This window comes from Ambystoma mexicanum, chromosome 13 (assembly GCF_040938575.1).
Source record: "Ambystoma mexicanum isolate Mex_15411 chromosome 13, UKY_AmexF1_1, whole genome shotgun sequence".
Taxonomy (NCBI): domain Eukaryota; kingdom Metazoa; phylum Chordata; class Amphibia; order Caudata; family Ambystomatidae; genus Ambystoma; species Ambystoma mexicanum.
Window position 1 is genome coordinate 670,242,837 of NC_090938.1, and position 27,695 is coordinate 670,270,531.

General features: G+C 50.8%; 1 protein-coding gene across 4 annotated transcripts in view; it reads left to right on the forward strand.

Annotated features, from left to right (window-relative positions):
• Positions 1-27,695, forward strand: part of MLLT6 (MLLT6, PHD finger containing) — a 1,444,709-nt gene that overhangs the window by 953,851 nt on the left and 463,163 nt on the right. For all 4 annotated transcript variants that reach the window (XM_069634689.1, XM_069634688.1, XM_069634691.1 and 1 more), the window contains one exon: positions 10,157-10,714. In XM_069634689.1, the coding sequence (XP_069490790.1) occupies positions 10,157-10,714 (558 nt within the window). The remainder of the gene's footprint in view (positions 1-10,156; positions 10,715-27,695) is intronic.

Genomic DNA, 27,695 nt, shown 5'->3' on the forward strand with positions numbered 1-27,695 from the left:
CGATCGACGCAGTAGAATTTCGTGAAGGTGTGCGTCGACCTCCACGTAGCAGCCCTGCATATGTCCAGCAGGGGCACACCAGAAAGGAACGCCGTGGTGGCTGCGATCGCTCTGATGGAATGGGCTCTCGGACGGCCAGGCAGCGGTCGGTTTGCCAACCGATGACAGTACATGATACAGCCGGAGAGCCATCTGGAAATGGAAGCCTTCGAGAGAGCCTTCCCCTGATTGACAGGTCCAAAATTCACTAAGAGTTGTGACGTCTTCCGAAAACACTTCGTGCGGTCCACGTAGAACTTCAGCGCTCTAGCCACATCCAGCGAGTGCAAAGTCCTCTCAGCCGGCGACGAAGGCGACGGGAAGAACACAGGCAACGCCAAGTCCGACGGTACCTTGGGCATGAAGGAGGGGTGCGTCCTGAGCACTACCCTCGTGTCGTGAAAAGTCAAGTACGGGGCCTTGCAGGAAAGGGCCTGGATCTCTCCCACCCGTCGTGCGGAGGTGATGGCCACAAGAAACGCTGTTTTCCACGACAGAAACTTCAACGGGGCCGAGTGCAGAGGCTCGAACGGAGGTCCCATGAGCTTGGTCATCACCACGTTGAGCTCCCACGCCGGGGCCGGAGCCTTCACCGGCGGGAACGATCTGAACAGTCCCTTCATGAACTCTTTCACCAGACGATGAGACCACAAGGACGTCCGGCCCGTGGTCCTGGTGTATCGGGAGATCGCAGCAAGATGAATCTTGATGGACGCGTGTGCCAGTCCAGCTTTGGCCAGCGTCAGCAGGTACGGCAGTACCTGGGGAGCCGTAATCCGTAGAGGGTTAATCTTCTGTGCGTGGCACCAGACAGAGAACCTCTTCCATTTGTGTCCATAGCATTTAAGAGTCGAGGACGCCTGGCCTTTGCAAGAACCTCTCTGCAGTCGGCCGGTATGTCGTATCCTCCAAACTCTAGCGCTGCAGGAGCCAGGCCTGCAAGTTCAGCGATTTCGGGTCGTCGTGGAGGATGGCGCCTCCTTCCCTGGAGAGTAGATCCGCGTCCACCGGCAGCTTGATTGGCGGGGACGCTGATAAGTCCAGGAACCATATCTGCCTCGGCCACGCAGGTGCGACGAGGATCATCCTGCACCGTGACCTCTTGAGCTGGTTGACGAGGCGGATTAGCAGTGGCAAAGGAGGGAACGCGTAGAGGAACAGGCCCTCCCAGGGGAACGAGAAAGCATCGCCCATGCTCCTCGCCTGGGGAAACCTGCTGGCGAACCTCCGGCACTTGGAGTTCGTCGCCGTCGCGAACAGGTCGATCTGGGGTGTGCCCCACCGTCGGAAGAGGCAATCCACTAGATCCTGCCGTAGTTCCCACTCGTGGCACGAGCGCAGCTCCCTGCTGAGTGAGTCGGCGATGGTGTTTTTTATCCCTGCCAGATGAAACGGCACCAGAAACATCCTTTGGGCGACGGCCCAATGCCACAGGTCCTGCGCCTCTTTGGACAGTGCTGGGGACCTGGTTCCGCCCTGTTTCCTGATGTAAAATATGGTGGTGGTGTTGTCGGTGAAGATCCTCACCGCCTTGCCCTTGAGGGACGGAAGGAAGGACTTGAGGGCTCAGAACACTGCACGGAGCTCCAGGACGTTGATATGGAGGGACTTCTCCGTCGGGAGCCAAAGGCCTCTCGCGTGCAGATTTTCGGTGTGCGCTCCCCACCCTTCCAGGGAGGCATCTGTGGTCACTGTCTCCTGGTGGTCTGGGGTCTGGAAGTCCATGCCCGCCGTCAGATGCGCGCGGGTGCCCCACCACCGGACTGCTCGGCGGAAACTCTCGTCGAGTGTGATCCTCTCCTCGAAGCCGCCCGTCGTTTGGATCCAGCGCGCGTCCAGGAACTCCTGTAACGGGCGCATCCCGAGCCTGCACATGGGAATGAGGTAGATGCAAGAAGACATCATTCCGAGGAGGGACTTGATGGACCTCGCCTTGGCCGCGTCGGAAACCAACATCCGCTGTACCTTGCCCAGGATGGACCTGGTCCTTTCCTCCGACGGGGAGGCCAGAAGGGACACTGTGTTGAGCTTCGCTCCCAGAAACAGTGCTTTTTACGCGGGTACCAGGTGGGACTTGGCGTAGTTCACGGAGAATCCCAGGTCCGTGAGAAGTTGGACGGTCCTTGCCGTGTGCTCCACGGCGAGCTCCCTCGTCTTGGCTCGGATGAGCCAGTCGTCCAGGTAGGGGTAGACGTGGATCCCCTCGCGGCGCAGCTGCGCCGCCACCGGTGCAAGGCACTTGGTAAATACCCTGGGTGCCGACCGTAGTCCAAAGGGGAGGGCTTCGAACTGGTAGTGACGCCCTTGGACCACAAACCTGAGGAATTTTCGGTGCCCCTTTAGGATGGGAATATGGAAGTAGGCATCCTCCAAATCCAACGACGACAGGAAGTCTCCTTCCTCCAGCTGACCCAGGACGTGCTGGAGGGTGACCATCCGGAACTTCTGCGCCTTGATGAACTTGTTCAGACGTCGCAGGTCTAGGATGGGGCGCCATCCTCCCGTCTTCTTCACGAGGAAGTATCTCGAGTAAACTCCGGAGCCCCGAAGCCTCTTTGGGACGAGTTCGATGGCGCCCTTCCTGAGCAACGCCTTTACCTCCAGGAGAAGCTGAGGGACGTGAAGCTCTTTCCTGGCCACGGGGGGGACGCGCGGGCACCTTCTTTGAAACTCAAGCGCGTGGCCCCGGGCTAAGGCGTCCAGCACCCAACGGTCGGTGGAGATGGACTCCCACATGCTGAGGAAGCTCGCCAGCCGGCCTCCCACCGGGGTGCTTCGGTGGGGGCCCGACCCCACGGCCGGTTCAATCCTGTTTCGACGAGGCTTTGCCGCCTTGACCTCCTTGGCGACGGCGGCGGGTTCCGCCAGACTTGCCTCGTCCTCTGTAGGCCTCCTGAGACGACGAGCGGGCCGCTTGACGGTAGGAAGAGAAACCGCCGCCGGAACCTTTGGAGGCGCCCTTGCCTCCGCTGCTCCGAAAGGGCGTCCGTCGTTGCTGTAGAACCCCAAGGGCCCGGGCCGTCTCAGTGTCCGCTTTAATGGCCTGAAGGGAATCGTCCACTGTTTTCCCAAACAGGTTCTTCCCATCGAACGGCATGTCCAGGACTCTGGTCTGTACGTCTTGACGGAAGTCCGTAGCCTTGAGCCATCCACGCCGCCTAAGGCACACGCCGTTGCCCAACTGGCGAAACCCAGTGTCGGCGATGTCCGTCGCAATAGTGATGGCGTGGTCCGACGCCACCTCACCTTCCTGCAGGATCTCCAGGGCATCCGCCCTCTTGTCGTCCGGTAGGAAGTCCAGCAGGGGAGCCAGTTTGTACCATAGCTCCCTGTCCTAGCGGGCCACGATAGCCAAGGCGTTGGCCGCTTTAATCGTCGTCGCTGCAGACGAGATGACCCTGCGTCCCATAGCGTCCAATTTCTTTCCCTCGCCGTCCGGTGGGGAAGTCGATGTGGAGGCCGCACCCCCCCCCCGCTTTCTTCCTGGCCGCCGCGGAGACGACGGAGTCCGGGGTAGGCTGCGCCCGGAGACACAGGGGGCCGCGTCCGGGACCCGGTACTTCTTCTCGTACCGGTCTCTTCTAGCTGGCGTCGTGGAAGGGTTCTTGAGGAGGGCGAGGCCCTCATCCCAAATGTCGTCCAGTAGAAGCACCGCGAGGACCGTCTTCCTCTTGGCCTCGCGCCGTTGAAAAAGGAATCCTTCCTTTTTCTTCTCCTCAGGGCAGAGTTGGAAAAGCTCGGATGCCCTGGCGATCATGGATTTGAACGATCCAATCTCGTCGGGCGGAGAAGCCCTGGTGGGAGGTGACGACGGTAGATCCTCGTCGTATACCTCGTCGTCCGTACCCGTCGCTGCCGTGTCAGTCCCCGTATCATCCCCTCGGGTGGACGGGGAGGAGAGCTGGACGGGTCGCGACGGCTGAAAAGGAGGTGGAGGGTGAATCCTTCTTTTCTTGGGCGGGTGAACACCAGAAGGTCCCGGTTCAGGATCCCCCGACGGGAGAGGTTCCTCCGTCGGCAACGGTAGTCTCGTCCTTATCTTGAGCATAAGGACTGTACAGCCAACAAAATGGCCGCCGAGTTGTCTTGCGGCGCTGGCAGAGGGGAATCCGACGGGCGATCAGGGGCCCCGTCGGCACCCTCGACAATGTCGTCGTCATCTGCGTCGGGATCCATCCCGACGGGCCGGTCTTCATCCACGCCACGGCCGTGGCTTAAGACCTCGATCAGCTCTTCCTCCGAGGTTGAAGCCGAATCTACGACGACGCCCTGCCCCCCCTTTTTCTTCCCCGCCGGGGATTTCACGGGGGTCCTATCGATGGGCACAAAAGAGGACTCCCTCCGAGGTGGCAGGGAGACTCTGAGCCCCGAGGTCGCCACCACTGGTGTAGCCTCCACAGGCTGAGCCAGGGCCGCCGCGACAGTATCGATAGAGGGCTTGGCCGGATGGATTAAGGCCTTCACCACCTTAGGTGCGCTCACCGCCTTATCCTTGAGGGGGGGGACACTGCCTCGCTCCCCCTCCGATGGGGCCTTCGAGCTCGACCGGGGCCTCTCCAGGAGCTTCGCCGGGTGCTCGCCCTTCCTCTTACCCGACCCAGAGCGTTGGTTCGTGGCTGAAGGTGCCGGGGAGGGTGCGCCCTGCCTGGCGCCCGTAGAGCCCGACCGTTCGGCGCTCCCGGTGCCAGCGGACCCGCGGTGCTTGGCCTTGTGTTGGACCCCCGTCGCCTGGCGTCCTCAAAGGTCTTAGAAGACCGCTCGGATTTCTTCCTCTTCTTCTCGCCTGACGGGCTCTTCCCTTCCAGCCAGTTGGCGAGGCGTTGGTGGCGGTCCTTCATGGTCCGCTCCGACATATTGCCGCAAAACGCACAGTCCTTCTCCACGTGCGTCTTGTCCTCATGTAAGCAGTAGAGACAAAAGGAGTGTTCGTCCTCCTTAAAGACGTTCTGAGCTGGCATCCAGGGCAGACCCTGAACAGCTTTCCGGGCGTCGAGCTTCCCTTCTCCCTGGCCATGTCCGGGCCTGAGAAGCTTCTGGAGTCCTCCAAAACGTAGCTCGACGAAATCTTCACCCTTGCGGGGCGCAGACGAATCCGACACTGGTCCCCGTTGATCGGATGGAGAGTCGGTGGAGCTTGAGGCTCTTTTGACCGGAAAAAACGAAGTTTTTGAGAAAAAACGTGAAAAAATAGCACTAACGCTCGAGAGCAATAGCACGAGGATCCCAACACATGAACGTGCGGTAAAAATCTGAAGATGGCTGCCAGAGGCGGTGCTTAGGTAGAGGGCAGTCATTGGCTGTGGTCAGTATGACGCAGAGACCAGTGATTGGTTATTACTACGAAAGACAGATCAGGAACGAAACTGATACTGGTTTTTTCTTTACCGAGGATTCCCAACCTGACGACGGGGAATATTCATGAGCATGTGAATCCATGCCAGACCCCATGCTGGAGAAGTGGCTATATCAGATTGCTTGTTCAAAACTTTGGGCCCTTTTTTTGCAAGTTTTTTTTCTGGGAGGCCTTTGCAATGTTAAGGCGTTTCTGGGCTCTCAGGAATGCCTTCTTGGCCTTCCGAGAGGGGAAGTACATTCCTTCCTGTTCGTCTTGTGTTGCTATTGTCTCACCTGATACAGGGAGACCGCCCAGCTCGAGGGTGTTCTGGCTATCGATGATAGCTGTCATAGCAGAGGGACTGTCAGGAGTGGGCTCAACACTATTAACCGGGACGGGAGCTTCGCCAGGGTGTTGGGAATCTTCCACGGGATGGGATGGGACTTCGCGACCAGTTGGTACAAGGTATGTTCCATCTGGAGCATCCGGTCGTGTTGTAGTTTCATTATGTCCAATAGATCAACCGCCTCAACTCCAGGCTGGTTTGACCCAACCGAGGAAGCTCCTGTCAACACTTGGGAGTAGGATATTTGTGGCGGGACAGTATTCCAATATAAGGTGTCTGTCTGCAAGCCTTGTGACCGTCCGTACTGGAGGCAAGATGGAAGCGGGCGGTATTAATACTGCTGCGCCAGCCAGCATTTTTTCAAATTGTGTGAAGTAAAATGCTTTAGATTGTTCCTCTGCAAATAAGAACCCTTCCAGTTTGGCCAACCTTTCTTTCATGAAGGCTAAAGAGCCTTGCATTTCCCTCATTGAACAATGTGTAAACTCGTGGCCCTTGTCCAAGAGGTTGAGTATTCGTGTTATAACCGGGAAGTTAGAGGGGTCATTTGGCAGTGTGGCAGCAGGTAAGTCTTCTAGGGATGAAGCGAAACGTGCCTCCTCATTTGATGGAGTGGGGGCAGCCTCGTCATTTCCCAAATTCAGCTTAGTCATGGACAGCAGATTCCCTGATGAATCCATAACCGCCCCATAACTTTTATTGTGTGTCGATGGCCTACCACTGCCTTCTCCCCTTACCGGGGGGGGGGGGGAGTCTGGTCCTTGTCATGAGTACTAAACTTGTTACAACAAGATTCCTGTGATAGGTGAAAGTGAACTTGTTCACGGAAGGGAAAGGACATTGAGGCAGGAGAGGAGGGACCCATGGAAAGTCGCACCCTTTTTCCCAATTCAGACATTATTGTCGGGGCTAGCATCGAGGTATCAGAAACATGAGGGAAACCTTCATAGTCAAACCTTGGCGTACAATTGCTATCATGCACGTGCGCGACCTCACACGACTCCACTTCCTCAATTTGATTAGCATCTTGAACCGAGAAAGTAGGAAGCTGCACAGCCGGGGGAAGCTTGTGCTCAATGGCTCCATGCACAAGACTGAGTCCTCTATTCTTGGAACTTCCATCGCCTCTGCGGGGTTAGGAGCTGCCCCCTCCATGGTAGACAAGGATGGTGATAGGATTGACGCTTTGTAAGAGGAGGTAGATTGAATAAACTGGTCACTATGCAATTTAGACTTTACAGGTTTCCCTTGGAACTTAGGCGTTACCTCAAGCTTGGAGTTACTTCTCAAGACCCGGCTCATAATCTATACCCAGCACCCAATCCCCCTGTAGAAAGTACTACCTAACAGAGGGGTGCTTGGTGTCAACAACAATCAATTTTTATACAAGTATTGGCTGGGGCAGGCACAGGGCAACTAGCAAAAGAAAAACCATCTAGTAGGGTGAGTAGCAGAGAAAGTATTCAAAAGCCCGACAAAGACGTACCCCACACAACACACATCATTTGGCAGTAGCTTTACACCATGTGGATACCAGAGCCCAGCACTGAGGCTTACCCAGGGCACCACACCTCCAAGGATCAAAGGCGTAAAGCCTGCAGTCTCCTAAGGTGGTGTTAACGTGCTCACACTATCAGGCAGGCACACAGCGTGGTGTTACCCCAACTGCAGGACTCTAGTTACCCACTATACTGTCAACTTTGGGTTGCTGGCCCGAAATGCTAGGGCGTTAAGACTAGGCGCCCCGCGCACCAGGAACAGCAAACAGTACTTAGCTGGTACTTGGTGCGCCAGTAGACGTGTATTTAACGAGGCTCGAGGGGCGTAGCTCGTCAGAGGGAGGCGGGTCCACCTCGTACCGGAAATGCCTTCAAGAGTAAAGAGAGAGGAATAATTAAGAACTTGCGGCTAAAGATACGCATCCAATATGGAGCCACAACCACAGGTACACAACTTCAAGAACACACAACCTGAGATGCACACAACCTGAGAAGCACACAACCTGTGAAGCACAACCTGTGAAGCACACAGGTTCAATAGTCCCGATCTGGGTAGCGTGCACAAGGCAAACAATCACCTCGAGGTCAGGCATTCTGGTGTTGCCAACAAAGACGTCCTCCAGGCGGGAAAGCCTGCCCTGCAGCACAGCAGCTGCACCAGTCAAACGGGGCTGAAACAAAGTCCGAGGATCAAAGTCCAAAAGTCCAAAGACACGGGGCGGGGAGGCAGCGGCAGCAAACAGTACTTAGCTGGTACTTGGTGTAAGTCCTTTTACACTTGTTATACTTTCAAGGCAGAATCCTTTTCTTATCTAGTGCTTCCCTAGTCTATTGCATGAGTTCTCTGGGGCAGAAGAGGTCCCTAGTGGTCTAGGTGCCAGCTGTAGGCGAGTTGAGAGATAGGGTTCAGTTGGAATGTTCCAGAGGATATCTTAGCCAAGCATTCGCTTCAGAGTTAAAGTATAAGGGACTTAATATAAGGCTCCATATATGTGTTCCAGCATTAGGCCTGGGCACATGGTATGGGCAAGCTCCCAACCACATGAAACACCCACTCAGCCTAGCAGGATGCACACCAGACTTAAGTATTCCCCAAGCCCACACAGTACTGTTTCAGACGGATTCGGACGACAATGCGCCCCACACTGGCTCGAGGTTTCAGGGTATTGGCGGTTTGCAGCCCAGCAAGGTTGGAGCACCTGGTGGGATATCTCAAAATGCAGGTCTTTTTGAGACTAGTGGATCACATCAGCCTCATGGTAGGAGTAGTCATTTTCGGGACCCACAGGTCGATTGGAAGGAAGGGTTGCATCAGGCTCCAGTTACACAGCAGGCTGTCTGGTTGCTGGCAATTGCTTCAGACTTATTTTCTTCATCTTCCTCTTTGGATTCAGCTCTATTGGTCGACTTGTCAGCAGCTTCCAGGTTCGGAGTATTTATCAGGAACTACATCACATCTTCTGCAAACTCTCCCTGCAGTTCACCTAAAGGCGTGGTCTAGCTGTCCAATCAGGACAGCCAGTCCCCCACGGTGAGTTGGTTCCTTTCAGGCAAGGTGAAAGACAAAAGGCTGCATAGTCCCGGGAGGATAGCTTAACGGCAACGTGCGCGCCATGGAAGCAAGACGACACGAAGCAACACAGGTTCGATCCCCAGGTCCGCGCTTAGAAACCTCTGGTGTTTAAGCGCGTTATAAATACGCAACTAAGACAAAAAAAAGAAATTCCTGTAACAGCGCCTCGATGCCCGCGGGCTGTGTGAGCGCTTTAAAAATGCTAAATAAATAAATAAATCGTTTTGAACTCCTCCCTTGCTTTCTCAGACACTCTGGAGACTAGGCGGGGAATACAAAGGATTCCTGCCAAAGACATTTCCACTGACGTCATTCCTGCCTAGTTTCAGCTTTGCAACCACACTCCAGACTTCAAAAACAACAAGGGTACTTAAAAATGGCAAACCAGAAGGAACCCACCATTCTAGTAGAATGGTGTCTCTTCTGTGCATAACTGAAGATGAATTGGCAGCTTGTGAGTAATGAGACTAAAAAGTCAATAAGGTAAAAACACTGCCACCAGCCATTCAAGTAAACTTGCAATTGTAGAAAACATTTTACCAGGTAAGTAAGAAAGTGTATACATTGTGTCCCCCCAGCACTCCACATAAGGTGGGGTGTGCTGACTCACTATATAAAATGTAAAGGGGATGAAAATCCCACTTTACCCCTTGGGACTTGTACTTCCCCTAAGTACATTAAAGACAAATTAACAGTGAAGCCCAAAGAGGCAACCCAGCCTAGGCCCAAATGTTATAGGAAACTATAACTCCAATCATACACAATGGGAAGACATAAAAAGGTCAACCTTAAAAGGAGTAAAAGACTAAGTGAGAGGGGAAAAATATTCCCCTTCGCTTAGGGACAAGGGAAAATAATCACCAATCCCCAATCAAAAAGTTATGGTGTTGACACATGTCAGGAAGTTTTATACAACACATAATAGCACCTCCGACATATTTGGACTCTGGTGCTTCCGAGGGTGTTCAACCAAAAGCACGGTGGGACCATAATTATGGTGAAAGTTGCTATAGCATGCCAGAATGAATGAATGAATGAATGAAGATGAATGAATGAATGCATTCAAAAACTCATCCATCTGCTGAAATGCTATTGCTGGTAACCTTTTTCTTATCTGCTCCAGCCTCGTTGCTGATAAAATAGGTAAAGGTGACTCTCAATTTCCCTGAATAACAACACAGTTGTGTCTGACAGGTAAAATTCAGAATGCAGTAGATTGCTTTCTCACTGCTAGAGTGTCGATAATCAAAAGGTGCTGTTGGGAAATATTGCTGGCAGAGACCTCTTGCATAAGGACCTAAATATGATCTGTGCGTTACTGCCAATTTGCGGAAACTGAACCTCAGCATGTTTCTTTCTTATAGGTGCTCCACCCATCTCACTTCCATCTTTGTCCCCGGATTTTGTGACTTTCCCAAAGTTGGAACAGCAGCAGGAGGAAAAGGGCACACCAACCTGCTCGCCACGCTGCTCCCCACCATATCCGGCCCCAAAGGCAGAGCTCTTTGAGCAAAAGGTAACTTTCTCCAGCTTTGGATCCATCATGAGGTTTTCGACATCAGTGAGCCAGCCACGGGGGAGGGACTCGAGTCCTATAGACTTTAAGGCAACTGCAATGCCTAGTGGCCCATCCACTGGTAGCCACAAGCGTACCACACCCACCAACGCACAGGATGGAGGGGAGAATGTGAAGGAAAAAAAACGTAGAGGAGGGAAGAAAAGCAAGCATGGCCCGGGGAGGCCAAAAGGCAGCAAAAATAAGGAACCCCCTACTTTGGCACTCACTGGAACCACAGCAACAGCATCTTCCCCATTCTCTGGTGGCTCCATCGCCAGCTCCAGCATCTGTAACTCTTCTCGAAACTTCAGTCATGCTGGTTCCCTTCCCAGCCACACCTTGGAATCCAACCTGCTGTCATCGGGTATGTTACCAGTAGTGATTCGCAATGGCAAATTTTCTTTCGCCCATGAAAATGATCTTCAGTGAATATTGTCTATAAAATGAATGTATGTATTTATTTTATGGTGTTTTATACAGTGGATATATTTCTAATGATGAAAGCACACACTAAGTTTTAAACAGGACTACATTCATTTTGCACAGGGAAAGATCAAAATATTTCACTCCCACTAAAGTCAAACATCTAGAGTGGAAGAATGCAAAAACGTAAAACATTTTAAAATACAAATTTTGTGAAGGGGGAAAAAGCTCTACCGGGCTTTGGAGTTCTAGACTGTGGGCCCATAGTTGGGGGGTGAAAGAAGAAACCATGATGAAGTTACTTAAGTAGATTCACAAATGCAGGTCTCTTAAGATTATGGTGTCAACAAGAGACCAGTTGCAGGGGTCTCGTAGCACATAAACACCCTACACCTTTAGAGATTGTTGCCACAATAGATTGAGAGCAGAAATCTTCCAGGACGTGGCAAGACGCTATTGATAAATATGTATGCCATCTTAGCAGAACCTCATTCAAACCAAATTGTCAAGACCTAAAACCACCATATCTGGGCAGAAACGGACATTAATGCGATAGAGGCAAGAGCAAACCTTTTTAATGGCCAAAGAATTTGGTGGGTGTGATTTTGTTCATTTGGGGAGGAATGTGCTCTCATTGCAAAATTGAAAAAGGTGAGGATTGCTTGTTTCTTTGCTGATATTCTTTTAGGTTTTTGTATTTTCGTCATGGGATGCACAGGTGTAAATGCAAGACCGGCTCTATATAAGGAAGTTCTCCTTCTGAGTTCCTCGGAACAGCTCCTACTTTGCCCTTGTGGTGTGAAGCATCTGCAAAGCAACAATTATCCACTCAGTTAAATCCAGTATGCCACCTCATGAGTACCATCGTTTGCAATGTTTTTCCAAGCAGCAGTGCTAGTAATCTAGCCGAACCAACTGGCTCCCCTGATGTCTTGGACTATAATTCCCATCATCCCTAGCATGCATAGCCAATCGTGAGAGACTGAGACTCGTAGTCCAAAACATATGGAGAGCAGCAAGTTACAGACCCCTGCTCTTGGTTGTGAAAGCAGAAATAATGACTTGATGCCTGACAAAGAGAAAATGTGGAAATGTAAACATAGGTCATTTAAAAAAAACAAAATAAGAATTACTGGCTTGGAAGACTGAAGAAAATTGAAGCTGAATGGTAACTAGTTCATTCCGCTTACTCGGTCGTGGGGTTTGAACTTTGTCTAAAAAAAAAAAAAGGTTTTAATCTAAATGCTTAAATGATGAGAGAGCCATGTCCTAAGATTACCCAGGGGTCTCTTTTTTTATAGCCTCCGTTTCCTGAAAAGTAAATGTTTCTACAGGTTGTTTGAATCGCACACAATGTTGAACTAGTGTGGTCGGTTCAGTTCAAAGTTTTGTAAAATCTATCGCGTTCTATGCATGTCTGTGTCGATAGCTAAGAAGTGATGGTAAATGACATGCAACAGCCAGCACATAGCCAGTTAAAATCGTGTGGCGGGGGGGCCGATTTGTCCTTTAATCCTTCAGAGGTTGATAAATCAAGTACCATTTTAAAATGGGTAATAACACGCCTGTTATCGCAGCGGTTACTGCTTTATGCCAGATTCCTAGAGTCTCTATCTAAGAACAGGTATTGTTGTTAAATGATGGCCTTCTTATAGCCCACACCTAGCTCTGAATGGAATACAGTAAGAATATACAATAAGTGTATAATTGGAGAGAGAGAATGTCTTAGTTACTTACCTGTAACTGTATTTCTCCAGCATTGGTATCTTTCATAGATTCACATGCTTGAATATTCCCCGTCGTCAGACTGGGAATCCTCGGTGATAAATTAAATAATAATAATATATATATTTTTTTTTTAAAATATATATTTCTGATGTTTGTTAATCTGCTTAGAATCACATGCTGTGCATAGGTCCGACATCCAGTGGTCACTGCGGAGTATTGCATTTTGTTTTTCGTAGTCGAAAAGGGGACGTCGACAAGGCGTGTCTGTAACACTATCCCTATAGTTACGTGTGTTGTACCCACAATCCCTCACGCGTCAAGGTCCCTCAGATTGTTTTTTTCCGCCCAGATACTGGTCGCCTTTACGCGGAGCTCCTCGAGAGACATTGCAGATTTCATCTCCTCGACCTTTGGTCGTTTTCCTATATTAATATAGAACATATCGATCCTCCCCTCGACGCTGTTGTGAAGCTTCTCCTCCGAGCAAGATCTTCGACGGAGGGGACGAGGGGAGGAGATCCTTCGGCGTTGCCGAACACGTGGCCTGGCCTCGCAGGCCAAATACAGTAGGGAGAGAGGGGGTCGTGGGACATCTCTAATTCTTTTCTGAGAATGCCTTTCCTTTTCCCCTTCCTTTCCCTTGGGGTGGTTATCACGTTTTATTGCCTCGGCTATGGAGAGGACACCCTTTAGGTTTTGCCCGCTTTGCAAGGGCAAGTTTACTTGGAAGGACAAGCATTCACGGTGTAACCGCTGCTTGCCCCTCGATCACAAGGAGGAGGGTTGCACGGCTTGTCGGCTTCTTAAGCCGAAGACTCTAAAAGACCGTAGGGTCAAAAGGTGGGCGGCCTACGCTATGTCGAAGGCCGACGCTCCACCCACCGTCGCTACCTCCGACAGTGACGAGGAACGTGATACCACGACCTCCGCTACGGAAGTCGTAAACCCCCCTAGAGAACGCACACGCGCTTCGTCGTCTGTCCCCGGCCCCGACAGGCTCGGCTCACGCCCTGCTTATGGGGATGAACACCCCGGCGACACTGACGCACACAAGACCACACATAAGCACACAACCCATGGCTCTTCTTTGCCGAAGGCAAAGAGAGCATCAGCGCCCAAGGAGACGCAGGTTTCACCGGCGGCCTCCTCGGACCGTTCGGGTTCGAAGCCCCTCTCGCAACCGCAGCCGCGACCAGCGACTGGGCTTTCGGCAAATAAGGGCGCCGCCCCCAAATCATCGGCCGGAGCGCATCAGCAGAAAGCGCATGCCGCCGTAGAGCGTTCGACACCCATAACGTCGAAACCACAGCTCCCCGCTGACAAACGAGTCGCTGAGAGCTTGGCGAGGATCGTGGTAGCCGACGCCCAAAAGCGTACGCCGAAAGACACGTCGAGCGCTACGCAAAGGTCGAAAGACACACCTGAAGGCTTTTCGGAAGGCGACGGGACACTTTCCTCGACGTTATGGGAGAGGTCGAGCCGTGTTCAGCTACAAGACACCAATTTCCCCCCGCTAGACCGCTCAGGGGTACCCCATGAAACCATGGAAAGGCTCCATCTCTGCATGGAAAGGATGGAGAGGTTTATGAATGCCCAAAACCCTCCCACTCCAAAGAGAATAAGAGAAGGGCCTCAGGAGGACCCCAGGGCCAAAATTCCAAGATTAGTCAATCCCCACCAGGACACAGCCTCAGACTTCCACAGTGTGTATGACCTCACCGGGGAAGAACATTATTTTGAGGAAGAGGATGATTTTATGGACGAGGAAGACGGACGGAACCAGGAGGAAGGTCTGGAGGACAGCCCAGACTCTGTAGGAGAAGGCTTCGGAGAAAATCCAGAAGGACCTTCTCACCCCTGGCAATCACCATCAATATATTCCGACACTGATGTCCTGAATCTAAATCCTCCTGACATTTCACCGGTTAGAAACACGTCTCCCATTGACGATCAACCCACATTTCATGCCCTGTTGCGCAGAGCAGCAGCACACTTCGAACTAGACACTGGGGAGCTCTCTCCTGAATTAGACTTTGTAGAAAGGGTAATTAAGGAGAAACCCCCGGTCAGTCAGACAATTCCCCTCCTCGCTTCGGTGAGGAGAAGAATCATCCCTTCGCTGTCCACACCCGCACTAATCAGAGGGGTCAATCCTAGAATTGAAAAGCTTTTCACTCCTTCACCCTCAGACCCGCTGTACATCAGGGGACATTCCATTCCGGATTCCCTGGTAGTAACCAACACAAGAAAGAGGGCAGGGGTACCACTTTCCACCAGTGAGGCACCACCTGATAAGGAGGGCAAGCGGTTATATGCCCTTGCTAAAAGAATTACATCCTCGGCCGCCTTTTCGGCAAGAATTGCCAACAACAATTCTTTGCTCGCGAGCTATGCGGACGCGCAGTGGGCTAAACTGCGCAAAGACGCCGAAGAAGCGCCGGAACCATTACGTACACGCCTGCTTTCAACTATTGGCGAAGGAACCCAGGTCAACCAGAGTATTGTGAAGAGCTCTCTGGATGCGGCAGAAACTGCGGGACGTTCCCTAGTTCAGGGAATAGTCCTTAAACGACACGTATGGCTGCGCAACTCAGGGTTCAAACCGGAGACACAGGCGTCTTTAATAAATAAACCTGTTGAAGGCTCCAACCTCTTCGGGAAGGCGGTGGATGAGGCTCTGGAGATGGCTAAAAAAGAGTTCGATACAATCAAAACTCTTGACCAAATCTCTAAGCCCGCTACCAGGCGCGGATATGGCAATAAACGCTTTTTTCGTGGCCAACGCCAACAACAAAACCAGCAGCAACAGTACCCTGCCACCAACTTCCAGACCAGTAGTGGCCAGTACAGTCAAAGAGGACAGCGTCGGGGCAAAGGAAGAGGGCGAGGGTCCACCCCCAGAGGTTCCCAAGCCCCTAACAACACCAAGTGACGCGAAGATTTGCGTCCCCTCCCATGCAACGCCGGTCGGGGGCCGGATAACATCCTTTCTTCCAGCATGGGAGGGTATAACGTCAGACCGCTGGGTACTTTCCACCGTAGCCCACGGATACTGCATCGAATTCAACAGTTCCCCAACATACAGACCCCCGAGGGGACGACGCATGTCACCGGAACATCTTGCCATCCTTCTACAAGAAGTACAGCAACTGCTGGAAAAGGGAGCCATAGAGGTCGTGCCTCTATCTCAGGTAACGGAAGGTATTTATTCAGTGTACTTCCTTGTACCCAAAAAGGATATAACCATGCGCCCTGTATTAGATCTGCGCCCAGCGAACAAGTTTATCAAACCCCAAAAGTTTCGTATGGTGACCCTACAGGAAGTGATCCCACTGCTATCACAGGGAGATTACATGACAACATTGGACATGAAAGATGCATACTTTGATATTTTAATGTTGCCAGCGCACAGAAAGTACCTCCGGTTCATGATAGAGGGCAAACACTACCAGTTCAGAGTGCTACCCTTCGGCATAGCATCAGCACCGAGGGTATTCACAAAGGTACTGGCAGTGGCAGCGGCCCACCTGCGCAGGTTGTCCATCCCAGTTTACCCTTACCTCGACGACTGGCTCATAACAGGGGATTCTTACGAAACATGCTTCTCCAATACCCAAAAGACGGTAGACCTTTTGTTCCAGTTGGGCTTCTCCATCAACGAAAAGAAGTCCAGCCTAGACCCCAGCCAAATCAAACAATTCCTAGGGGCTCTAATTCAAACAAAGGACGGCCTCGTCTTCCCCTCCAAAGAGAGGGTTCAAAACATGTTGTTTCTGATCCCTCATATGTGTCCGGTCGAGAGGTGACGGTACGCAAAGCAATGCGCTTGCTAGGCATGAAGCCACTCTAACCACAGACGCATCCCTCACAGGATGGGGGGCTCACCTATCCCATCAGACTGCTCACGGAGAGTGGACTCCGAGCGTAGCATCCAAACACATCAATCTTCTGGAGCTACTAGCAGTGTTCAAGGCGCTAAAAGCCTTCCAGGAACACCTACAAGGCAAGACAGTGATGGTCCTTCCAGACAGCACCACAGCCATGTATTACATCAACAAGCAGGGGGGAACCCACTCTCCAGGCCTGTCCAAACTGGCCCAGAACATATGGAAGTGGGCTCTCAAACAGAATATGTTCCTCCTGTCACAACATGTACCAGGGGAACTCAATCTGCTGGCAGACAAACTCAGCAGAGATTTCCCCCTGCCCGAAGAGTACGAATGGCGACTGCACGAAGACATCGTCTTCGACGTCTTCACGCAATGGGGATTCCCAGAAATAGACCTGTTTGCAACCCTGGAGAACTCACAATGCCAAAGCTACGCCTCCAGGTACCCCCAAAACCAATCCAAGGGGAACGGTCTGTCGATTCGATGGTCAGGGAAATTTGTTTACGCTTTTCCCCCCGACTCCCCTTCTCAACAAGGTGGTGCACAAGATGCACCAGGAACAAGTAACCATGATACTGGTGGCCCCAATGTGGGCCCGACAGCCATGGTTCGCTCACTTGATGGAGATGTCTCGATCTCCCCCAGTGAAACTCCCCTGCCCGTACAACATGCTGTCACAAGACAGGGGCAGGACGCTGCATCCATGCCCCCAGAACATGAACTTAGCAGCCTGGCTCCTGAGGTCGTAGAATTTGGACACCTACAGCTCCCGCAGAGATACATGGACATCCTCAGGGAAGCCAGAAAACCTAACACTCGCCACTGCTATTCTAGCAAGTGGAAGAGATTTGTCATCTGGTGCAGAGGAAAGAACATCAACCCAATTGACTGCTCTCCCACACATATTGTTCTATACCTGACCCATTTATTAGATTCAGGTCTAGTGTTCAATTCCATTAAAGTCCACCTAGCGGCACTTTCTGCATACACCACTTCCCAACTCAGTGTCGTGGTGGAAGATCCCTGTTATCCCTGTTATAAAGGCCTTCATGGAGGGAGTAAAAAGAATACACCCCCCGATAGCTGACCCAGCTCCCGGATGGGACCTTAACGTGGTACTTACAAAACTCATTGGATCACCTTTTGAACCCATGCACAAAGCAACTCTTAAGGACCTCACTCTCAAGACTGCTTTCCTAATAGCTATCACCTCCATCAGGAGAGTAAGTGAACTACAGGCTCTTTCTGTTCTAGACCCCTTTGTTACAGTTCACAAAGATAAAGTGGTTCTACGCACTCACCCAAGGTTTGCTCCAAAATTCATCTCAAAATTCCATGTAAACCAGTCTATAGAACTACCAGCATTCTTTCAAAATCCTTCCAACTTGGGAGAAAGGACTCTGCACACACTAGATGTGCGCAGAGCGGTCATGTTCTACATGGAAAGAACCAGATCACTGAGGAAGACTAATCAGTTCTTCGTCTCGGTGGCAGCAGGAAGAGAAGGGGATGCAGTTTCAAAGTCCACTATTTCTAGATGGATTGTCCAATGCATCACTCTCTGCTATACTCTTGCTAAGAGAGAACTGCCCATTAGGCCAAGAGCACATTCTACTCGAGGCACGGGGGCGTCCATCGCATTCATTGCAAATGTTCCCCTTGAGTCCATCTGCAAAGCGGCTACCTGGAGTTCTGGGCACACCTTTACAAAACACTACTGTCTAGATGCACACTCTAGATCTGACTCCCAGGTGGGACAGGCAGTATTAAGACATCTTTTCTCTACTGTTCCTTCTCATAACCCACCGCCAACTCCGGGTACTGCTCGCTAGTCTATGCACAGCATGTGATTCTAAGCAGATTAACAAACATCAGAAGACAATGCATTACTTACCGTAAAAGCATTTCTGATGGTTGTATCTGCTTAGATTCACATGCGCCCACCCTTCCTCCCCGCTCGGATGGAAGGAACATAGACATCTTTCTATATTTCTCTCTTTTCTGTACTCACTCACGTCTAGAAGGCTCCCTCAGGGCAGAAAAATACAAACAGAGGGACCTCGACGCGTGAGGGATTGTGGGTACAACACACGTCACTATAGGGATAGTGTTACAGACACGCCTTGTCGACGTCCCCTTTTCGACTACGAAAAACAAAATGCAATACTCTGCAGTGACCACTGGATGTCGGACCTATGCACAGCATGTGAATCTAAGCAGATACAACCATCAGAAATGCTTTTACGGTAAGTAATGCATTGTCATATATATATATATATACTGCCACCTAGCAGTGCATGTACATAGCCCATTATAGCCTATGAGCCACTTTATTATGTAGTCCCTCCACCTCACTTTGGTCCTTTATGGCCCCAGCCAATGAGGTGGCAGGGCTTAAGTTCCGCCCCCGGCAGCCATCTTCAGATTTTGAACCGTACAGTATGATGGATGCCGAGCATAGGAGCAGCCTCTCAGGGGAGGTGGGCGGGCGCATGTGAATCTATGAAAGATACCAATGCTGGAGAAATACAGTTACAGGTAAGTAACTAAGACTTCTCCAGCATTGGATCTTTCATAGATTCAGGTGCTTGAATAGAATACCAAGCAGTTAAAACATGCCACCATTATAAACAGATATGCATAATTACAGAAAAACATATTTCTGATCAAACCTTTACCATGCAGCAACACAACGGTTACATACTTCGGCAAAGGTGGGAAAGGAGGCTGGTCCTACCTTATACAAACAGATGGCGGAGCACTGCCTCTCCAACTGCAGTTTCTTTGTTGGTATCTTCAGTCAGGCAGTAGTGTTTCGTGAAAGTATGCAGAGTGCTCCACGTGGCAGCTCTGCATATGTCTTTCAAGGCCACCCCTGCGTGGAATGCTGTTGACGCCGCCCTTCCTCTGGTGGAGTGCGCAGACGGCGGCCTAGTTAAAGGGTCGCCTTTCAACTGATGACAGTGGGTGATGCAGGACGATACCCAGCGTGCCAGGCTTTGTTTGGATATATGTTGGCCCTTGGGACGGCCAGAGAAGGAAATGAATAGCCGGTTTGAGGAGCGGAACTCCTTGGTTCTTTGCAAGTAAAACTTCAACACCCTAGAAACGTCTAGAGAGTGTAATGTCCTTTCCGCTTCCGAAGCGTGATTCTGGAAGAAGGTTGGTAAAACAATGCGCTCAGTGAAGGACATCTCCGAAAGTACCTTGGGGAGGAACTTCGGGTGAGGCCTTAAGATGACGCGGTCCTTCTGGAACAAGGTAAACGGAGGTTCCGAAGACAAAGCTTGCAACTCACTGATCCTTCTGGCCGATGTGATGGCTACCAGGAAGGATGTCTTCCAGGACAAGAATCTCATATCGCATCTATGTATGGGCTCGAAGGGAGGTTGCATGATGGCTGTTAAGACGGTGTTGAGGCTCCAGTCCGGAACTGGTGTAGGTGTAGGTGGATAAGTACGCATCAGTCCTTTCAGGAAGATCTTGATCGCTGGTAAGGAGAGTAAGGCTTGCGTCTCCGCGGTTACTGTGTAGGCCACAATGGCTGACAGATGGACCTTGATAGAGGACAGTGAGAGCCCTGATTTAGCCAGGTGCAACAAGTAAGGCAGAATTTGATAAACCGAGGCCGTGAGGGGATCGATCGCAGAGGTCTCGCACCATTTGGAAAACCTGGTCCATTTTCTGGTGTAGGTGAGTTGCGTGGACGGGGCTCTAGCGGCCCTGATATCCCAGCATTCTGATGGTAACTTTAGGTGCATCAGTTTACGCTGCTCAGGAACCATGCTTTGAGGGACAGGCTCCTCGGGTCGTGGTGGAGGACCTTGCGGTTCTGTTGTGTCAGTAGATATTGATGTGATTTGAGACGAATCGGGGTTTTGCAGGATAGATGTCTCAGCGTCGGGTACCAGACTTGCTGTGCCCAATCGGGTGCAATAAGAATCGAGGAACAATCCTGTTCTTTCACCCTGCGAAGTACCCTCGACATGAGGGGAATGGGTGGGAAGGCGTAGAGGAACTTCCCCGACCAATCCACTGAGAACGCGTCTCCCAGCGATTGGTGCTCGGGGTATCTTGACGCAAATATCTTGCATTTTTTGTTGTTCCTGGTGGCAAAAAGGTCGATCTGCGGATGGCCCCATAAGGCAAATATCCGTCGGGTTTCTCTGTCGTCCAACTCCCACTCGTGTGACGCTGTGTATTCTCTGCTTAAACTGTCCGCTAGGACATTGTCCACTCCTGGAAGGTGCTCTGCCCTGATCTGTATCCCGTAGCGCAAGGCCCATGCCCATAGCTGTTGGGCTTCTTGCGACAGAATCTGAGACCTCGTGCCTCCCTGCTTGTTTGTATAGTGCATGGAGGTCGTGTTGTCTGTCTGGACTGTAAGAACTTGACCAGCTATAACCGGTAGGAAGGCTTTCAGCGCCAACCTTACGGCCCTGAGCTCCAACACGTTGATGTGGAGCTGGGACTCTTGTGCCGACCAAGATCCCTTGGTTTGGAGGTCTGCAAGATGAGCGCCCCAGCCTGATAAGGAAGCGTCCGTCCGCAGCTGGAGGGTCGATGTCGGTGCTTGAAACGGCATTCCCTGTAGAAGATTCCTCGGAGCGTTCCACCATCGAAGGGCCTTGTGCAACGTCGATGGAATCTGGACAATGTCCTCCCAGCATCCGAAAGCTTTTTTCCATTGGTGGTCCAGAGCTTCCTGAACCGGCCTCATGCGAAGGCTGCAGTTCGGTATGAGGAATATGCATGATGACATCATGCCCAAAAGGGATTTGTAAGAGCGTACAGATGTTGTCTCTTTCTGTAGGAAGTTCGAAGTTAAGCGTAGAAACGCTGCTATTCTCTCTGTGGATGGTCTCACTCTGGGAATGCTGGAGTCGAGCTCGGCTCCCAGGAAGAGAGCTGCCTTGCTGGGAACGAGGCAGGACTTCGTCTGGTTGATGGAGAAACCTAACTCTTTTAGGAGGTTGACCGTCCTCGACACTGCCGAACGAGCCTTTGCAGCTGAACTTGCCTTTATCAGCCAATCGTCCAGGTATGGAAAAACGTCCGTTCCTGCTCTCCTGAGACTTGCCGCTACCGGTGCCAGGCATTTCGTGAAAACTCTTGGCGCCGATTTTAGACCGAACGGAAGCACTTGAAACTGAAAGTGGAGCCCTCCCACTGTGAACCTGAGGAACTGCCTGTGTGCTGGATGGATCGGAATGTGGAAGTATGCATCCTCCAAGTCTAAAGTGGCCAAGAAGTCGTGCTCGTTTAACCAAGGTAGCACCCCTTGTAGAGCTACCGTCTTGAAAGTTATGCGCTTGATGAACTTGTTGAGAGCCCTCAGGTCCAAGATGGGCCTCCATTGACCGTTTTTCTTTCTGACGAGGAAGAATCGGGAGTAGAAACCTTTTCCCCTCTGAGAATAGGGTACTGGTTCTATTGCTGCCTTCTGGAGCAGTTTTTTCACTTCGGACATGACCTGTCTTAGCATATGCACTCTGCGGGGAGTTGGAGGCAGGGAAGGAGGTTGGTCCAGAAATTCCAAGGTGTGACCCTTTCGGATCACCTGTAACACCCATTTGTCCGATGTAATTGACTGCCAGCGCTGGAAAAACTGGCTCACCCTTCCCCCCACCGGGGCGTGGCGGAGGGGGGGGAGATTGGTCGTCAGTTCTGCTTGCCTTGCGACTTCCCTTGGGCGGAGCCACGTCTGCCTCTATGGGCGTATCTGTTGGATGACTGATATTTATTGTCTTGGTACGTGCCGCCTTGTGCTTTTTGACCATAGGAGGAACGGCTGTATCCCCTGAATTTGGAAGATGAACCTCTAAAGGGACGAAAAGACCGATGGTCCTTGCTTTTGTCCTTTAAAGAACTGATGGCTCTGGCTGTGTCAGTGTCTGTCTTGATTGCCTTCAAATGGTCGTCTATCTTTTTCCCAAAGAGATCTTGGCCGTCAAATGGCATGTCTAGTATCTGCGCCTGAACTTCAGGTCTAAAGTTAGTAGCCTTCATCCAGGCCTGCCTTCTGAGCACTGTGCCGTGCGCCATCTGCCTGAAGCCTGATTCGGCCACATCAACTGCTGCGTCGATCATGTGATCCGATGTTGCTTCACCATCCGCGATTATGGATTTTGCCTCCTCCTGGAGCTCCGGTGGTAATTGTTTCGCCAAGTTAGACATGCGGAGCCAAAGCTCGCGATCGAATCTTGCGGTCATGGCCAGTGCATTACCCGCTCTGATTGTAAGTGATGCAGAAGATGATACTTTCCTGCCCATGGCTTCCAATTTACGTCCGTCCTTATCCGGTGGTGCCGACAACGGTGAGGAGGGGTTGGCGAGTTTCTTTCTGGCCGCCACTGTAATAACTGAGTCCGGTTTCGTATGACCCCTTAAACAAAGCGGTGCCGAATCCGGAGCTTTATATTTCTTTTCTGGCCTGGACACCAACGCCGGAGTCGATAAGGGCGTAGATAGGATCTTGGATCCGGAATCCCAGATGGTATCGAGGAGGGGAATTGTGGTCACTGTCCTCCTTCGTTTGTCCCTGTGCTCATAGAGCACTGATTGCCTTTCCTCCGAAGAAACCTGAATTTTAAACAGTTCTGCGTCTTTACCTATTATGGTGTGGAAAGAGACGAGATCATCCGGTGGTGAGGCCTTGCCCGGCGAGTCTCTCCTCCTGGGCTTCTCGACGACAGTCATCCCAATCACTGGGTGCGTCTGGCTCCTGAGTTATTTCTCCTTCTTCTGGTTCCGAAAATTCACCAAAAGGATCCTCCTGCCAGTCTGATACCGAGATGGTGGACGGTACCATGGTGGGATCTACGTCCGGAGATCGCGGTCTGTGCGATGACTGTGGTGACGGGACTCTTGTAGGTGAAGCACTGTGGGTGCTGCTCCTGGGTCTTCGAGCAGGTGATCTCATCCGTTTTTGCGGTCTACTCCTGTAAGGAGAGCAACCCGATGTGCCTGGAATCGGGGATGACTCTCTAGGAATGGGATTAATCGGAATTTGCTTCTCCCTTTGCCGTTTGTAAAATTCTTCTACAATCCTCTGCACGGATAACATGAGCACCGGGTCATGAGGATATTCGGATTCTCCCGTGGACGGGTGCCAAGGAGGGCTGTATTGTTTCGGTAAGGGACCGATGGACTCTTCCACCACTTCCGCATCAGAGAATTCTTCCTGAAGAATTATATCCGGAGGTTCTGCCATGTGCCCCAAAGGTGAAAATTGCTGCACCAGAGGTTCAGTTACAGTATTCTTCTCAATGATATTGCTTGTAATGACAGGAGCTTCAAGAGTGAGAGGCAGTAATTCCTCTGTAACTGCCGAAATTTGCGGTGCCTCTGAAGGCGTTATGGATGATGTTATCCTCGTCGACGACTGAGATTTTCCCGTCGACGAGGGCTTCGTTGACGAACGTGGAGTGTGTTCCGTGGACGACTGCGTCATGGATGAATGCTTCGTGGACAAGTGGTGTTTCTTGCTCGTCGACGATTGCTTCGCGGTCGACATGTCCGATGACGATGATCTAACTGTCGACGATGTCTTAAGCGTCGTCATCGTCGATGCTGGTTTCGTCGACGGTATGGCCGATGACGGGCCTTTACCTTCATTCGTGGGCGGTTTACCCGCCGACGACTGCCCCCCCCGTTTTTTGCAAACTCCTCCTTACCTCTGGAGGCAGATTTTGCTGACTTTTTCTGGCTTGATAGGTCAACTGGAGGCAGAAAAGGTATCAATTCCAGCTTCCTCTTTTTGGATTTGGGAGAGGAACTCCTTTCCACTGAAGAGGCCCTTCTCTTTGAAGTTTGCCTCTCAGATGGAGTGCTGGATTGGACAGGAGCTGTTCTGACAGATTCTTTGTCCGAAGATTGATCCCTGGATTCCAGGTATGAAAGGAGTCTTCTATGCCTGTCATGAAGGGTCTTGGTGGAAAAAGTTTTACAAATCTCGCATTTTTTAATGTCATGTGGGTACAGACAATAAATGCAATGCTCATGGGGGTCCTTGTAGTAAACCAATTTCTTCTTGCACCTCGTGCAGTCCCTGAACAGGGAGGGTAGGCTTCCTGACAGCCTGAGGTGCCTCCATTTCTGAAGAGAAGTTCAGTCGACGTATTTTGAGAGGAAAACAACAAGTTTTGCCACCAAGGTTAATTGGAAAGAAAGCCCCTAAGAAGGGGAACAAGATGGAATATTTTTTACAAATATATTCCACACAAAAGTAGAAAGAATTTGAAAAAGCTCAGAGAGCTTGAGGATTCCCTGTGTCTGATAGACTGCGGTGAAAAATCTGAAGATGGCCCCCGGGGGCGGAGCTTAAGCCCCGCCACCTCATTGGCTGGGGCCATAAAGGACCAAAGTGAGGTGGAGGGACTACATAATAAAGTGGCTCATAGGCTATAATGGGCTATGTACATGCACTGCTAGGTGGCAGTGTATATATGTGTATATGTATATATATATATATTTTTTAAAAAAATGTATTATTATTTAATTTATCACCGAGGATTCCCAGTCTGACGACGGGGAATATTCAAGCATCTGAATCTATGAAAGATCCAATGCTGGAGAAATTAAGGGTACAGTTGGAAGAATACAGTTAGAGGTGGCACAGAGGGTTACACTTGCAGATCATAAAGGTTTGTGAGGGAGAGAGAGAGGCCCAGTCTGGATTGGGAAGTTTTTGCAATTGAACTGTGGAAGCTACAATCCAGAGGTCTCAATGATCTAACCTAACTGCACTGCTAGGTCCCGTGTCTGAATAAGTGATTCCCTTCCTTGCTGCCTTCTGCTTTGAATCGAGTTTAGGCCTCATGTAATAGATTTTGGATTATCACTGATCAGCAGGCTGTATAGGAATTTAGAGTGGGTGAGGCTAGGTGGTGTCCTTGCATCACATCCTGAGTATGGTTGTCGTGAGAAAAGACCTGTCGGAACCTAGTGTGGGATGCACAGTATTTATAATATTGATGTGGAGCCTGGCAGAGAAAAAACCTTTGCACTCAGAGTGGAGATGTTCCACGCCATCAATAAAAAATCCCTGTCAAAAACAGACTTTGCTCAATGGCGAGAGTGAACTAGGTGTAGAATGTATTGACAATGCTTAAAGCTTCGACATAGAATGTGAGTGCACTGAAAAATGTATAACCTCTTCAGATGGAGCTTTTCTGCTTTCTGATGTGGATCCAGCTGACCCTGTATTGGCTTGGTGGGCACTTGGTCCTTCAGGCTCTAAGCGTCTGGCCCATAATTTTTTTTGTAGCATTTTGCTTTTACCCTTGAACATACCTTTTGTAGTTGCCATTTTGTTTCTCCATCATGGAATCTTCCGTTCTCTTCCTCGGTGGGCGGTGGAGGGGGGAGATATGATAGTACCATCACAACCAAAATGTTGCTAATTATAGTAATTCCTTCCAAGGTACTATAAACTGCCATCACTGGATTTTGCTCATTGCCACAAGATTTCTTACTTATTTTTCATTTTTCGTAATCATTACACATGCAACGCTACATTTATTTTTTTTATTTGTTTAGTTGTTAAAAACAACTTTTCAAATTTTTAACATTTAAACATATAAAAAACAAAATAACATATGCATAATTAAAATATGCAGTATACCACAATAGTCCACCGTTCCTCTTCCGTGGAGCAGGAGCTCCTCCCGATCCTGCAGGAGCAGTGGTCCCCCATGCTGAAGCCATCTGGAATTTGCCTACTAATCTTGGTAAGCGTCCCAGCACTCGACTGAGAATCGAATCTCTCACTGCATATTCTGCCTCCTGAGGTGCCCAGATACACGAATATATTTACAGCTACTGTGCTGTGATCTTGATGCCAACAGCTGCCTGATACCTATTGCCACCATTACCCACCACGTGGAGTCCTGCACATTCTAAGATGGCCGCCCACAATCCTTCTGCGACCTCCAGTGCCTAATTGAGCTGTGCTGAGCACCGATTGGCTGTTGATCTAATCTCAGCCACCTATCGTGAGCTGGCAGGCCAAACCGGCCCACTCCCACCAAGGCCCAGGGAAACGAGGCCAATACCTGTCCTAGCCTGTCCTCAGCCTGTCCTCGCCGTTCGCCCAGAACCTATGCCCTATTTCTGGTTCACTACCCCTGAGACCATCCGCATCGTGTACGGAGCCCTCTCCAAGACGGACTGCCGCTGACTCTTTGCCACAATTATGTCACCGTAAGACTTGTCATTCTATCATTGTATATTTGCTGTACATTGCCTGTTTTGCCTATGCATCAGTGTATACCTGTGTAGCAACGTTCTGTACGCTCCTCCACTTCCACTTCTACTATCTATGTACACTCATTTAAAGTCTGCCTACTTGCCGTGCTCGTTCGCGTCTTTTTCGCCGCCCTGTGTGCTCTTGATACCGTTCCCTGCACTACCGTCTACTCCTGTCCACGACCTAACTTCGCGCTTCAGCAGTGCCACTGATCTGATGGTAACCGCGAATACTTGTTGTCACTCGAATGCGTGCTATAATCTTGTGTCCTGTTAGGCCCTGCTCACATTATTGAATGTCGTATATGCGTAGCCCGCTGCATTCGTGCCTTCAGTTTAGCCATATCTGCACTCTCTCCAATTCTTCCAGTATCCTCTTTACCTCACTTCCACGCTGAATTGCTTAGCCCGACCTACCGAGCGTTGGTAACTGCCTGAGCCACCACTTGCTTAGTGTTTAATTATTGTATTGCATTGCCCTCTTTGTATGCTCCTCCTTCACGTCCACGCTGCATTGCTTAGCCCGACCTACCGAGCGTTGGTAACTGCCTGAGCCACCACTTGCTTAGTGTGTAATCATAGTATTACTTTGCCCTCTTTGTCTATATACTCTGTACCTCATGCTTTGCCCTCATGTCCACGTTGCATTGCTTCGCCCGACCTACCGAGCGTTGCTTATTGCTTGAGCTACTATTATGCCCAGTCTTTAGTCATCACAGTACTGCAACCTACTTTGCCTGTACGCTCTGCAACCCACGCCCAGCCACTGCTCTCACTCTGCGATTAGGGTCCCCGCGTGCTCTAACTACTATTGCCCCCCGGATGCACACCCGTGCGATCTACCCCTCCTACTACCCTCGTACAACAGTCAACCAGCCCTCATCCACTCATCTACGCAGTACCGCCTACCCTGCGACCACAATCCTTACCCTGGCACCGCTACACACCGGCTACTATGGTTGCCCAGAGCACCACTATCCGTACACACTCTGCCCTACGCCTCACCCTTAAAATAGCAGCATTGCTTGGACTACTTTTACACAGGCATAACACCCT